Source organism: Rhinolophus hipposideros (assembly GCF_964194185.1).
Source record: "Rhinolophus hipposideros genome assembly, chromosome: 21".
In the NCBI taxonomy this organism is placed as follows: Eukaryota; Metazoa; Chordata; class Mammalia; order Chiroptera; family Rhinolophidae; genus Rhinolophus; species Rhinolophus hipposideros.
This window is the reverse complement of record NC_138067.1, coordinates 45108479-45123504: the sequence shown is the minus strand read 5'-3', so window position 1 is coordinate 45123504 and position 15026 is coordinate 45108479. Positions and strand designations below refer to the sequence as shown.

The window sequence follows — 15026 nt, the reverse complement described above, 5'->3', positions numbered from 1 at the left end:
GCAGAAATGCCCTTGCTCTGCCATACCATCCCCTGGAGTGGGAAACACCCTTCCCTGTGGGTTTGGAGCCCATCTCAGAAAGATGGGTACCCCTTCTTCCCCCACACACGCTCTCCCAGGGCTGGGAAGTTGGAGGTTACTGCCAGGTCTGGAGAAGTAGAGGTGTAGGGTGCCGAGATTCTGGAGAGAAGGCTCCACTGTCGTCTCACTCATCCGCCTGTTTTTGTAGAGCCTCTGCAACATGCAGAGATGCAGCAGGCAAGGTCGCTGCCCTCGTAAAGCCTCAGTTCTAGTAGACAGTCGTTTCTTTGTTCCACGAAAATTTACTGAGCACCTACTATGCACCAGGGCACGGAAGCGGATGATGAGGGCAAAACTCCTTGCCCTGTCAGAGGTGACTTCATTTGTGGGAGACAGACTACACATAAAGTAAATAAAACATGAGGGACATGAGACGATGATAAGCGCCATAGAGCAAAATAGCAGCAGGAAAGGAAGTGAACACATAAAGCAAGTATAGATTGATAAGCCATAGACAGGAAACCTCCCAAAGCGGCTGGGATTGAAGCTAAAGGGAAGGTCTGCTCCAGAGGTAATCAGGAGCTGAGATGTGAAGGGTGACCTGTGCAGAGTGGTGGGGAGCATGTCCCAGGCACAGGGAACAGCAACAAAGGCCCTGGCATGGGAAGGCACGGCCATGTGGAGAAAGCTGAGGGAGTCCAGGGGGCTGAGGCACAGAGCACGATGGAGTAATGAAGTTCGAGAGCCCGACATGAGCCACACAGTGCCCTGGAGGCATTTAGATTTTATTATAATTGCAGTGGGAAATCATAGGTGGATGGTAAGCAGGTTTTAACATGATACTGTTCTATGTTTTAAGGACATGTTGGCTGCCGAATGGAGAATGGACTTGGGGAGGGGGGAGCAGGGGTAGACTGTGGAAGTACCTAATTTGTAAGCTATTGCACCTGTCCAGGCAAGATGACAGGTAAGGGAGGCTTGGATAAGGTTGGGAGATAGGAGGTAACGCACCACCTATTTGGAACCAAGGTGACAAGAATTGTCAAAGTGGGAGGTGGGAGAGAGGGAGGGATCAAGGACCACTCCCAGCTTTCCGTCGGAGCAACGGGGGAGAGTATGTTGTCATTTAGTAACAAGGGGAAGGCTCAGGGGGGAGGTACAGGAGACCATGGAGCCAAAAGAAATAAAATAAAATAAGTGAGAGATGCTAGAGGTGGAGGCAGGGGAGGCAGAGATGTTTGTTGGCTGTTGACTTGGCATCAGGGTGCCCAGGTGTACAGACAGAGGCTGCCTGTCACGTAGCACACACAGGTGCTGGCTCACAGACATCCGAGAGATTACCCAGAGAGAGTTTGGGCGATCAAAGAGACACATAAGCTCAGCAGCAGAGACAGATGGGCTGGGGTTCGAATCCCAGCTCCACCACTAGCTCACCATGCGACATTGGGCAACTGACCTCTTTGCCCTCAGTTTCCTCATCTGTAGAACTGGAGTGATTGTGTGCGTGTTGCAGGGCGAATGGAGAAATTCAGCCCCCACCATGGCACACAGGAGGTATTAGAAAAATTGTCCACCAAGAGCTGCCAGAAGACAGATGAAGGTCTGTTTGCTCACCTCACAAATGCGTTGCACACATTCTCACGCTGAACTGTTCCAGGGTTGGGGATTCAGCAGAGAACCCCTTGCTTTCCATGACTTGTCATGGTGTTTAACAGCCAGACGATCTGTGTTCCAACCTGGCCTATGCCACTCGCACAAGTGACTTCTGCTTGAGCCCCAGTTTCCTCACCTGTAACGTGGCACTAATGAGAGTCTCTAACCTTATAAAGCTGTTGTGAGAATTAAATGCGATCGTGTACGTACAGCCCTTGGCAACCTGCCTGGACTTTACATTTTTATTTTCATTGTAAGTGGAGCTAGAGACAAGCATTCACTGACACAGGGAGTCAGGAGCCCTGGGGAGAGGATCCCGGTTTGGCAGTCCTCCGACCTCCACAGGGCTGCAGACCACCTCCCCCGTCACCCATTCCCACGGTCACACCCCGGCCCCTATCTCCATCCGGAAGGGCCCCACCTCTGAAACCACAAAATCCCACATCCCACTCCCTGACCACAGCCTCCCATGCTTCCAGAGCTGTGGGTGGCTCTGCCATACCTGTTCTTCCACCTGAAAGACAGCCTGACCCTCCTCACACAGCCTCCCCACCAAGCCCCTTCTGTCTGCACTTCCTTTGTCCCCTCAGTCCATCCCTGTAGCACCACCCCCCTCCCCACTACCTTGTCTCAACAGCTCTCCCAGCTCTCCCATCCTCACGCAGCCCTACATGTGCCTGCATTTTGCTGGAGAAAAAGAAAACAAAACAAAGTCGGACAAGTGTTCAGATGGCACCGCTTTAAATTCCTGATGGCCTACTTCGCCTAGGCACCTTCTCTGCCGTCCTCACCTCCCCAACCCCACCTGCCCAGGTGTCCCTTGAGATGAGCTGGCCTCTGGTCTTCCCAGAGGAAACAGAAGCCACCCTACGGGCCTCCCTTCACTTCCTGCCACCTGACCCACACCCCACCTGCAACCACACCTGCCCTTTCCTTCTTCCTTCCTGGAACAATGGAAGAGGCGTCTGTGGGGCTAATGTCTGGGGCTAATCCCACCCGTGGGGCTGTTGCGCCATCTGCCCCCTTTGTTCTTGGGCATCTGTCTCCCTGTGCTTAATAGCTCTCGGCAGGGGTTCAACTCCTGGTGCTACCACTTAGGGTTGTGTAACCTTGGGCGGGGGACTTCACTTCCTCCTCTGTACATTGAAGATACTAAGAGTACCTTTCTCAAGGGGCCATGGGAAGGGTTCAGTGAGTTAATTTACAAGATATGCATTAAAACAGCACTGGACACACAAATCAGTGCCCAAATGCAACTGACTTGTCAAACTGCCTCCAGAGACAATAGAAGATTCAGACAGTGGAATGGAGGTTCCGATGGTCCTGGAGTTTTTATGCTTCCTCCTGCACCTACCAGATGGATGACCTTGGACAAGACACTTCCCCTCTCTCAGCTTCAGTTTCTTAGTCTATAAAGTGGGTACCAGATAGCACCTATCTCATGGAGTCCAGACTTTCCATGACTTCGCTGCCCTTATTTCCTTCAGCCCCAAATACACTGGCCTCCCTTCAGGTCCCCAGATACACTAAGCCTCCTCCCACCTCAGGGCCTTTGCACTTGCTGCTCCCTCTGTCTGGGACAGTCTTCCCCCAGAGATCCCTAAGATTCACTCCCCAACCACCTCTAGACCATTGCTCAAAGATCACCTCAGTCAGGATTTCCCTAACCCTATCCTCCTCCCTGTTTTTTCATTTTTCATCGCAGTCATAACTTGTAATATTATATATCGTATTTATTTAACTTTCTCTCTCTTGGTTGCCTCTCTTTCCAGAATGTAAGCATCAGTGGGCAGGGATTGCTGTGTATTTGGTTCTTTGCTGTATCTCCAATGATTAGAACCATAACTGGTACATAGTAGGCACTCAATAAATATTTGTTGAATGAAAGGAGGGAGAGTGAAGGAAGGCAGGTAGAGAGAGCGAGGAAGGGATGGAGAGAAGGAGGAAGGAAAGACGCTAACCCACATAAAGAACTTGCAAACAGAATGGGGCATATCCATAAAATGGAATATAATTCAGCCTTCAAAGGGAAGGGAATTCTGACATGTGCTGTAACACAGATGAACCTGGCAGACATTGTGCTAAGTGAAGCCAGACACAAAGGGCCACATATTGTATGATTCCATTTAGGTGAGGCACCTAGAGTCGTCAGATTCATAGAGACAGGAAACAGAACAGTGCTTATCAGGAAGGAGGAGTCAGTGTTTAATGGGGACAGAGTTTCAGTTTGGGGAAGATGGAAACGTTTGGGAAGGGGATGGTGTTGATGGTTACATAACAGTGTGAACGCACCTAATGCCACTGAACTGCACACTTAAAAATGGTTAAAACAATAAATTTTATGTTATGTATATTTTACAATAAAAAAGCAAATTAATTTCTTTTAAGTTTTGAACAGACCAGCTGTGTCTGATTCCCATGCCACTTCCTCCTTAAGAAGCTACCTTAACTTCCCCCAAACCACCCTCTCCTGGTTTCCTTCTAGTTCTTATATCACTCCTTTTCAGCCTCCTGAACTCCCAGAGCAGCCTTTTCCCACCCCCTATACTGGAGGCTTTCCTGGGGGTCCCAGGCCGACGCCCCGGTCTTCTCACTCTATACAGCCTCCTGAGGCAGGTTCCACCAGCTCCGCCTTCTGTGCCATCTGTGCTGGTAACACCTCACTGCTGTCTCTACCCAGACAGCTCTTCTAAGCTCCAGACCTAGGTCTCCAGTGGGGACCCTAAGGGCTCTTCTCTTCCCTACTCAGACTCACCATTGGGCCTCTGCTTCTCCCGGCCACGTCTCCCTCCAGCACTCTGACCTTGGTCACCATCCTCCTGTCCTAATGTCTCTACTCAAAGTCAGTCACTTCCTTCCCTCCCACCCTCAGTATTTTCCAATCATTCCCCTAGCGAACTCCTACTCATCCACAGGCCCCCACTTAGGGATCCCGTGCTTCAGGAACACTTTCCCCACTCCTGGGGCTCCATCAGACCCGTCAGAGCACATATCACACCAGACTGACTTTCCTGCTAGCCTATTGGCCTTTCCCACCAGACTGTGTGCTCCTTGAAGACAAGGCCTGTGGTCATATGTTCAGTCATTCATTCATTCATCAGATAGCTATGGAACACCCATGTCATGGCAAACAACACTGTACTAAGCTGGGGGGTGGAGTGGGGAGCAGACTTCAGTCTGGTGGGAAGGGGATGAGTAAGCTGGGAGAGTCACTGCAGGGGCTTGAAGGCTGGGGTGGGCAGCGAAGAGGCAGTTGCTGAGCCTTCCATGTAGCTGTATCCCCAGCCTTCTTCTCAGCTGCCATGGGCTCGTGAGGACTTCTGTGTGAGCACAGTGTTCTTTTTAGGAAGATGGAGACCTCGTGTTTACTGAGGCCTCCCAGCTCAGTGAAGGATCCCCATTGGAGCTTTCTGCTCAAACAGAGGGGCAGGGGACCTGTGTTTACCAGGAGATTCTGTTTTGTTGTCTGAAAATTGTTATTTGTTGTCTGAAAATTTTATTCTGAAATTGTTATAGATGCAGTGGGTTCTCAGGAAGTTGCACAAGTAGTACACAGCGTCCTGTGTACCTCTACCCAGCAACTCTGATGGTGACGTCTAGTTAACTGTGGTCCAACATCAGACCCAGGAAATCAACAAGGCGACCGTGCTGTTAAATAGACTAGACCACAGGTCTTATTCCGAGTCCATTGCTTACACACATCTGTTTGCCTGTGTGTGTGTGTGTGTTTCTATGTACTTTTATCCCATGCATAGATCTGGAATGATCCCTTATCACAGCCCCCTTGAGCCACCCAGCAGTATGTGCTCATAGAATTCTTTCTCTACAAAGGGGGTCCTGGGGTTTAGCATAGCGTCTCGGCCTTCTGGGTCCCCAAGGTCTGAGACAGGGCCTTCAGCTCCTCAGCAGAACCAGCTCATGCGAAGCAGAAAAGGCACAGGGGCCAGGTGGGCATTTGGACTCAGAAGCACAGAGTGAGTCCCCAGGTGCAGACAGCCCAGGCAGACAGGGGAGGAAAGTGGTTTGGGAACCAAACCTGGGCCAATGAGGCAGGGAGAGTGCAGCCTCCTGAGTCACCGCGTGGTGGTCCTGGGAGGGGCTGCTCAGGCCAGAGACAAATTGCAGTCATTAGGGAGTTTAAGAGGCTGGGGGAGGGACTGAGGGCATAGGCACTGCCCCAAGTTAGAATGGGCCCCCCAAACCCAGGGCCCCACCTTGAGCTTCCTGGCACCCTTTCCCATCTCACTGCTCCGTCTCTCCTGTTCTCTCTGGGTCTCTATTCCCCTCTCAGGCTCTTGTCCCCTCTCTCACTAGGTCCCTGTCCCCCTCTCTCTGGATACCTGTCCCCTTCTGTCTCTCGACCCCTCTGCAAATCCTGAGTTGGGGAGACCAGTTCTCCCCTGCTGGGCCCCTGCTCCCCTCCCCTTCAGGACTTTGAGGACCACAAAGTTACAAAGCCTGGGAGACAGGATGCCCAGGACCAGGTGCTTCCGGCTGGTTTCCCATCCCTGCCCCATGCCTCTCTTTCTCTGCTGCTGTCACCTTCCCTCTCTGCCTCTCCGTCTCTGCCACGTCCCCATCCCCTGGCTTTCCTCCGTCGCTCCCATATCTCCCCACTTTCATCTGGCTTGTCCTAGTCTTTGTCGTCCTCTCTCATCCATTGTATCCCCCTTTCCTTCCTTCAGTCATTAGTGCTATTAGTCTGCTCGTGTATGTTTGGGGTACGGGGGCACTTCTGCCTCTTTTCTCTTTTTCTTTGTGTCTATTTCTCTTCTATCTTCACTTCCTTCCCTATTTTTCTGCTCTTCTCTCTGTTTTTCCATACTCATCTCTCCGTGAATTTCTCTGTCTCTGTGCCTCCCACCCCGTCTTGTCTTTTTCCACCTGCCTCCTCTGTCCTCCATCTCTCTGTTCTGCCTTTGACAGTTCTCTCTGGGCCTCTATTTCTCTTACCCTTTCACTGACTCTCCACCTTCATATGTTACTTCTCTCACATTTCCAGCCTCTGTTTGTGCTTCTGTCCCTCCCTCTCTCAGCCCCTCCCAGCACCTTCCTCTGAGCCCCTGCCACCCCATCCACCCTGCCCTGGGGTCCCCCTCCTTGGGTCCCTCCCAGATTATAACACCATCCCTGCTGGACGGGTTCTCATTAACTACCGTGGCTGCTTCTCTGGCCAGAGAGGGGAGGGAGGAGATGGTACCAGGGAGTCTTGGAATGGGAACTAAGCAATTAAAAAAAATGTCAGGAGAAGGGCGGGGGGCGGGGGGGGAGGCAGGGCCAGCTGCCCAAACCAGGGATAAAAAGCCTCCACAGAGTGACAGGAAAGTAAGACACCAACCCTACTTCCTCCACACAGGAAGACATCAGGCCGGAACTGAGCCTTGCTCAGCATCCTCCCTCCAGCCACCAAGGACCCCCAGGCCGTCCCTTTGGCCTCTACTCTGTCCTGTGTCCATGTCTCTAAGGGTCTTCACGTCTGTGTGAGAAGCTCTTGCTGTCTCTGTCCCTTGACCCCTGGGTCTCTCACAGCCTCCTTCTTCTGTCTCACTTCCTGTCTGTCTTTGCCAGAACCCGACCCCCAGTCCCCAGAATGTTCCTCCTGCTAACAGCACTTCAGATCCTGGCTGTAGGTAAGATAGCAGCGGGGTCTGCGGTAGGAAGTCCCCTGGAGATGCTGAGGGGAGATGGGGAAGGACCCTGGGGACTCAGGATGCTCATGGGTGGCCTGGTGAGAAGGAGTAGGGGGTAGTTTGGGATCGTGGCTGAGGAACACGGCTGATGGAGATATTAGGAGATCACGAGGGTCATATGAAACGGGGGGGGGGGGGTCTCAGAGTGCTCCTCAATTGTGTTAGGAAAGAACAAATACAGGGAAAGACGGCATGTTGTCAGACATGGTGGTGGGGTGATGATATGGTGGTGGGCTCCTGGCAGGAGCGTGGTCGGGAAGATGGAGTGAGTGGGGGGTGACACAGAGGATTCTAAGGGGGCCCACTGAGTGGGAAGTTTGGGAACGGGATAGGGAGCTCCTTGTAGGAGAAGAATTAATTGGGGGAAATAAGGCATATTATGAAAAGTGATGATGGAAAGTATTTGTGGGAGAGTGGAGTCAAGGGCAGAAGACATAACAAGACCCTGGGTCAAAATGGAGGGGGGTCAGTAAACTCCTTATTGTGTTGGGGCAGTAATGCGGGAAATGTTGGGCATATTATATTGGGTGGGGCAGAAAAGTGGTGGTTCAAGGGTTAAGTAAAGAAAAGGAGGGTTGTGGGTGCTGGACATCCTAGATTGCTGGGGGGTGGAGAGCATTTGTTCATCTGCTTTCCCCACCCCACCCCACCCCACCCTGCGTGTTCCTAGCCATGGCCCAGAGCCAAAGGGAAGAGAACAAGATAATTGGTGGCTACACATGCATCCAGCACTCCCAGCCATGGCAGGTAGCCCTGCTGGCAGGTCCCATGCGTCGTTTCCTCTGTGGAGGGGCCCTGCTGTCAGACCAGTGGGTCATCACCGCTGCTCACTGCGCCCGCATGTGAGTGACCCCCCTCCCCTTTACTTAGGCCAAGTGAATTCTAATGTGGAGCCCCATAACTCAGCTGAGAACCTGGACCCCTGTGCAGAATCCAAAGTAATAGCTGGGCCCTGGTTTGGTGTCTAGATAAGAGCCTAGCACCACAGATACACCTCAGAATACGGAATGCAGCCATAAATCTTGAGTTCAGTTTAGATCCTGAAAGCAGGTTGATGATTTAGAACCTGTAGCCAGCTTGGAGTCCCACACTGAACCTAGAACCTAAAGGAATAACCTGGAGATCCACCCAGAAGCCAATCTCTACTAAGACGAAGATTGGTGGTTGAATTTGAGGCACAGCGCACATTCAGAAATACACGGCACAAATACATTCAGAAACTCAGGACCCCTCTCAGAACACCGCCTAGAATGCAGAGTCTGGTTCAGACCTACAGTACAGCCATAGATCCAGAACCCCACCTACAACTGGAACATACAGTTGAGTGTGTAGGATAGACTCAGAACCTGTAGTCCATTTTAGAGCCAATGGTTAATTCAGAGTGTAGTCTAGAGCACCTCTTTGAGCAGCCTAGAACCCAGACGTCAACCAGTGTCAAAATCTCAAAATGCAGCCCATAATTTGAAGCCCCATACAGAACTCCAAGATTCTAGACCTAAACCTAGAACCCAGGCTACAGATGAGAGCTCACCCAGTGCCTACAAACCAGATCTAATGCCAAAAACTGAATTCTGATTTAGAACCTAGAGCGTAGAACTCAGCCTAGTGTCCAGATATGAAGCCCAGAATGCAATCCAGGATCTAGAAATTTGGATCTAGAAGCTCCATCTAGAAGCCAGAGCCCAGCCTGAGGTCAAGCTCAGATCAGAGTCTAGAACCAAGAGCCCAGACTGACCTGTAACCTATTCTGAAACAGAACCCAACCTAGAATCAAGAACTTAGACCAATATTTAGAACCCTAAGCCTAACTGGAATACAGAGCTCAAACCATTGTCTAAAACCCAGGTCACAAACCAAAACTTAAGCAAGAACCCAGAACTCAACCTAGAAACTGAAGCTCTTATCAGTGTCCAGAATCCATAGATCAGGTTGTAATCAATTGCTCAATATAGCATCTTCTGCCTACCCAAAAATTAAAAGCTCAAATCAATATCTATAACCCAGAGTCAAGCCATAATACAGAGCTCAAAAGGGAACCCTCAGCCTACCCTAAAACTGAAAGCTCAAGCCAGTATCTAGAAAGTGTGCCACAATCCAGACTCAATCTAGAATCCAGATCCTAGCTTAGAGTCCAAAGTTCAAAATGTCTAGAACCCAGAGGCCAGGCTAGAACCAAGATAGAGCCTCCCTGGACCCTATCCAGAATATCAATTCTGATTTAGAACCATAGCCCAGAGTCTCAGAACACAGAGCACAGAATCCAGCACTGGCTAAGAACTCCCAACCATCACCCTACACCCAAGGCAGAAGCCCAAGCACAGCTCAAGAGAAGAGGGGGAGGATGGTGGGACTGAGCCAGGAGAGAATGCCCAGGAAAAGGGCACAGGCCATGGAAAAGGGCACAGGAGGCCAGCAACTGCTCAGCCTGCAGTTAGAGGGATGGGGCCGGAGGATGGGGAACGGTCTCCACATCAGATGGTGAGCAGTGCTACTCTTGGGTGTCATGGGCCAGGATCCTCTGGGCAGCTCTGGGCAAGCACAACCTGAGGAGGCGGGAGGCCACCGAGCAGGTGCTGCGCGTGGCTCGCCAGGTACCACACCCCCAGTACAACTCCCGGACCCACGATAATGACCTGATGTTGCTGAGGCTGGAGCGGCCTGCTCGGCTGGGGAAGGCGGTGAGGCCCATCACTGTGGCCCAGACTTGTGCCAGCCCAGGGACTTCTTGCCGTGTATCGGGCTGGGGCACCACATCCAGCCCCATCGGTGAGGACACCTGAATCCTGGAAAGGAAGGGGCGAGGAGGAGGGGGCCAGGACTCCCGGGTCTGAGGGAGGAGGGGCCGGGGCCTGGACTCCTGGGTCTGAGGGAGGGGGGGATGGGTCCCCTCATTCCTGGGTTCTGTTGGAGGGTAGACCCGAATCATGACCCCTCAGTGTCCCCCCAGCCAGGTACCCCAATTCTCTGCAATGTGTGAACATCAGCATCGCCTCTGATCAGCAATGTCAGAAGGCATATTCTGGAGCCATCACTGACGGCATGGTCTGTGCAGGGGTCCCCCAAGGCGGGAAGGACTCTTGTCAGGTGAGGCCCAGGGCGAGAGCAGGAGAAGAGGGGTTGTTTGGGGCTGAGACTTCAGCACAAAAGAATCTCAGGAGCATAAAAGTCAGTGGGGGTCCCCCAGAGACTGAGAGAGATTGTAATAGCCAGGTTGCCTCCTATCTGTAAGCCCTTGTAATGGACCTAACTCCTCTGTGCCTCAGTTTCTTCATCTGTCAAGCAGAGGTAACACCTCTTAGAGCAGTTGGTGGAATTAGATGAGACACACACAGTTCTCTAAAGACAGAGTTAAAACAAAGAGGGGCTCAATGAGATCCAGAGACAGCAAGAACCAAGGAAGAGGGAAGGAAGTGACCCCAACCATGGGACTCACACCTGCAGAGTCCACAGAGGGGTTTCAGCCCATGCCCTGCCCCATCTCCACCTCTCAGCTTCTCCACACCCATGGCTCTGGCCATCTGTCTGTGGGTGTCTCCATTTGTCTTTCCCCCTCAGGGAGACTCTGGGGGACCCCTGGTGTGCAGAGGACAGCTCCAGGGCCTTGTGTCCTGGGGGATGGAGCACTGTGCCCAGCCTGGCTACCCTGGAGTCTACACCAACCTGTGCAAGTACCACGACTGGATCTTGCAAACCATGCAGTGCAAATGATCGCCAGCGTGACACAGCATCGCTGCCCACGCGCTTCCCCAGACCTGCTCTCTCCACTCAAGACCCAGGGGGCCCCGCCCCCGGCCCCTCCTCCCTCAGACCCAGGGGGCCCCGCCCCCGGCCCCTCCTCCCTCAGACCCAGGGGGCCCCGCCCCCGGCCCCTCCTCCCTCAGGCCGGTCCCTCAGCATCCTGATCCTGACCCCGGCTCAGAACTCCCCTCTCCCAAAGCAGTTCCTGCGGGTGTCCTCTCCTTACCCCCGCAGCATCACCGCCATTATTCAAGACTCCTTAGGCACAGAGGACAGGAGCACGAAGGCACTGAACTGGCAAACCTATTCCAAAGAAGACAATTCTCAAAACTCTTTAGTGTCTCTAAAAACCAGAAAGATAATAAAAGTTGAATAACCCTATATTCCATTCATCTGTTCATTTAATTCACCCAACAGATATGCACACAGCGGCTCTGTTGTGCCCAGCGAGGGGCCATGTCAGACAATGGCAGAGTGGATTCATGTTCCATGGAGGGCTGCCTCCCCCACCCACTGTATCTGGTGTGGAGAAGGAGACCCCCCAGCCTTGCAGTGTGACCCTGAGCAGGACTGCCCCTTCCAGGCCTGCTGTCCAGGTCCTGTGAGCAAGGACTGCTGAGGTCCAGGGCAGGGAGGGCAAAGATGTACCTTGTTTCCTGGAATACCGTATGCAAATGGACAAGTCCTCTGTGTCCTAATCAGATCTCAGGTGAGAAGAGTTGAGCTAATCACTCTGGAGTTCAAGTCCTGGCAGAGCCCTGCTCTCATTATGCTTTCTTTCCACCTTTCATCCCCAGCCTTGGGCTCCTCCCTCCCCACAGGCACTGACACAAATGGCCTCAAATGCCATGCATCCTTGGAAAATGTGTGTTGTCACATTGTGTTGTTTCTAACTTACACTAAACCATTGTGTGATGAATCTCATTCTTTTTCTTACTTTCATTCCTTCATGACTATTTTATTGGGCATCTTCTACGCACCAGGCTTTGGTATATTTATTAGGCACCTACTATGAGCCACGCGTTGGCCTGTTTATTGGGCATCCACCATATGCCAAGCATTGTTCTATGTAGGTGCTGAAGGTGGAGCTGTGAACCAGCCAGAGAAAACTAAACGCTTCCCCTCACAGAGCTTACATTCTAACAGGCGGTGACAGACAAGAAACAATGAACAGAATTTAAAAGTAGAGTCCTTATGAGTAAAAAGGTCAATAAACTTGGGCTGGGCAGTAGGCCCAGTGCGGGTGGCAGAGCCAGTTCATGCCAGCTCAGAAAAGCCTACTGGCAAATTTTCAGGAATTTTGAGAGCAGGTTGCTAAACATAGCTATTATTAAGTATTAAATTACATAAACTCACAATTAAACAAGATATATTAAATACAAAGTCAATGAGTACTCAAAAGTCATCAATTCCTAATTACTTTCTTACTAATATTTATGCCTTGAAGTTATGTATATCTATTGCTTTATATCTGTAGTTGTGGGCTTCTGTGAGCATCTCTTTCCAACTCTGTGTCCAGTGGTAAGTTGTTATCAGCCCACGTGGGAGTATTTACATCATAGAAATTGGCAAATGCTACAGATAAGGGTTTTTGTTTGTTTGTTTTGTTTTGTTTTTTTGCTTTTGATTTGAGAACTGTGGTTGATGCCTTACCAGGGCACTACTGGACAGGTCTGCCTGGGAACAACCTGATGATTGTGGTGTCTATCTTACAGCTCTGTGCTTGGGGGCTGCCGAGTTCAGATAGAGTAGAATGCTGTGTGGCCTCACAAGGGTCCATTGGCTGTGTGGTGGGGGGCAGCATAAGATCAGAGAATTCTGAGGTGGCAGGTCTGGGAGTAGCATGATGGCAGCAGCTCAAAACATTTCTGGGAAATGGAGGCTACACGTTCAGTCAAGATGATACAGGCTTACTGTGGTGCCCATATGTGGCAGCCGTACAAGCTCTGGGGGAAAGGGAAGAAAAGCAGCTGAGTACTTAGGTAGCTTCAGGCCCCCAGTGAGATGAAGATACAGCCTATGCTGTAATTCTTGGTCTGCATTCTTCTGTAAAGCCAAGGAAAAGTAGTTTAAAGATTACTTTAATCTGATTTCCAACCCCTACTCCCAATTGTGGAGGTTGAGTACCATGTTTTATTGTTTCTCAGATGCACATTTCTCTCGTATTTTTAACATTTCTGAAAGTGGGAGGCATCTTCCAACTAACTGATAGTGTCTTAGCATTATGTCATAATTTAATCGACAGCTCTTTTTTCTTTCTTCCTGGTATACAAAATAATAGTACAAATATAATCCATGGCATTGTGGACAAAGGGGTTCTCTGGAAAGTAACCTCACACGGTGATCTGACCCTAAATTCCTAATGGGCGGGTCATGGTGGGTAGTCACCCCAACCCCCCAGGCCTGTAGCATCTTTAGTGAAAGGTTTTTAAGCCAGTCCTGTCCAGTGTTCCTGTGCATTCAGGTCAATAATACACCTTTGAAAGGCCAGAGTAATACCCCTCCAGGCATGACCACCCTCAAGAAAATGCATAATCTTGTTAACTATCCTGCATCCCCATCCCCACCTTGCTTTTTTTTCCCAGTTCCATGTCACCTTCCTTAGGTTCCCTCCTTAATTTCATATGTGTAAACGAAACTACAAAACTGTTGTTGTGTGAAGCATTTGAAATCTTGCTCCCCAGGATATGTCATCAGTTTGGTTCAAATAAACTGTTATACAAATTATTTACAGGTTTGGAAGTCTCTTACATCGACAGCGTTTTAGGTTAATAAAATAGGGTACGAAGGAAAGTGAGTGTGGGTGAGGAGTCAGGTTGCAGTATTAAATGGATGACCTTATTCCACATATACTGTGTTAATCTACCCATTATACAGTTTGCTTATCTAGTTCATTGCTTCTAACTGCCAGAGTCTTCTCAGCCTGTGCTGTCTAATGTGGAAGTCACTAGCCACAAGTGGTCATTTTAAAATTAAGATTAGCTGAATTTAATACATGTTAAATCTCCATCCCTTGGTTACACTTGCCACCTGGAACGTATTAGAAGTCAGAGACTTGGACCCCTACTCTAGACCATCTGAACGAGAATCTGCATTGTAAGAAGATCCCCATGGGATTCAGTACATTTTAAAGTTTAAGAAGCACCGCTCCATTGCATACTTCCGCTTCCTTTGGTAATGACCCGGTTTCCCAGTGATGGACACCTCGGTTCCCTCCGCTACCCAAGCAATGGTACAATGACTATTTGGGGTGTCAACCATAAACAAAAGTCTACTAGGTATTCTGTCATCAAAATAAATATTTATTTAGAAAAAAATAATTGCAGTCCAGTATGCATGGCCATAGCGAGCCTCCTGGAAGTTCATGCCTGGACGAAGATGGAGGAAGTACTTTATAGCCAGGCAAAGGAAGCTAAGGGGAGGGGCTGTTAAAACGGAAGAGCTATGTTGTACACCTAGAGTTGGTCCTGTAGGGCTCTCTCAACAACTGGGATGTGAGAGCTCCTCCCACAGGCCCTCCCTATTCCTATCTAGGTGAAGGTCTCTGTCATAAATTTTGATAGGGGGCATGCCCCTTATGTACCTATCTATAGAAGATGTCTCTAGAATATTTATAGACCAAAAGCCTACTCTTAATCGATTTCACCAAGTACCTGCAGGTTTTTGTCCAGGTAAGGATTCCTATCCCCCCACACTCCCAACAATGCCTGTAGTTTATTCATTCATTCATTCAACAAATATTCATTGAATCCTATTACATGCCAGGTACTGTTCTAGGAACAAAACAGATAAACACTTCTGCCCTTTGAAGACTCACGTCTAGAGGAGAGTCAGGCAAGAAACAAGTAAGTAAAACATAAAGCATTACAGGTGGGAGTAAGCGCCATGGAGAAAAGTACAGCAGAGTAAGGGGATAGAGGATTA

The 15026-nt window shown here is 50.2% G+C and overlaps 1 protein-coding gene across 1 annotated transcript; it reads left to right on the top strand.

Annotated features, from left to right (window-relative positions):
- Nucleotides 1–7264: 7264 nt before the first annotated feature.
- Nucleotides 7265–11072, top strand: LOC308489922 (kallikrein-14-like; the record flags this gene model as incomplete). Its single annotated transcript, XM_081031537.1, has 5 exons — nucleotides 7265–7304; nucleotides 8035–8206; nucleotides 9877–10130; nucleotides 10312–10448; nucleotides 10920–11072. The coding sequence occupies 5 exons, from the start codon at nucleotides 7265–7267 to the stop codon at nucleotides 11070–11072; spliced, it is 756 nt and encodes a 251-aa protein (XP_080887663.1).
- Nucleotides 11073–15026: the final 3954 nt, after the last annotated feature.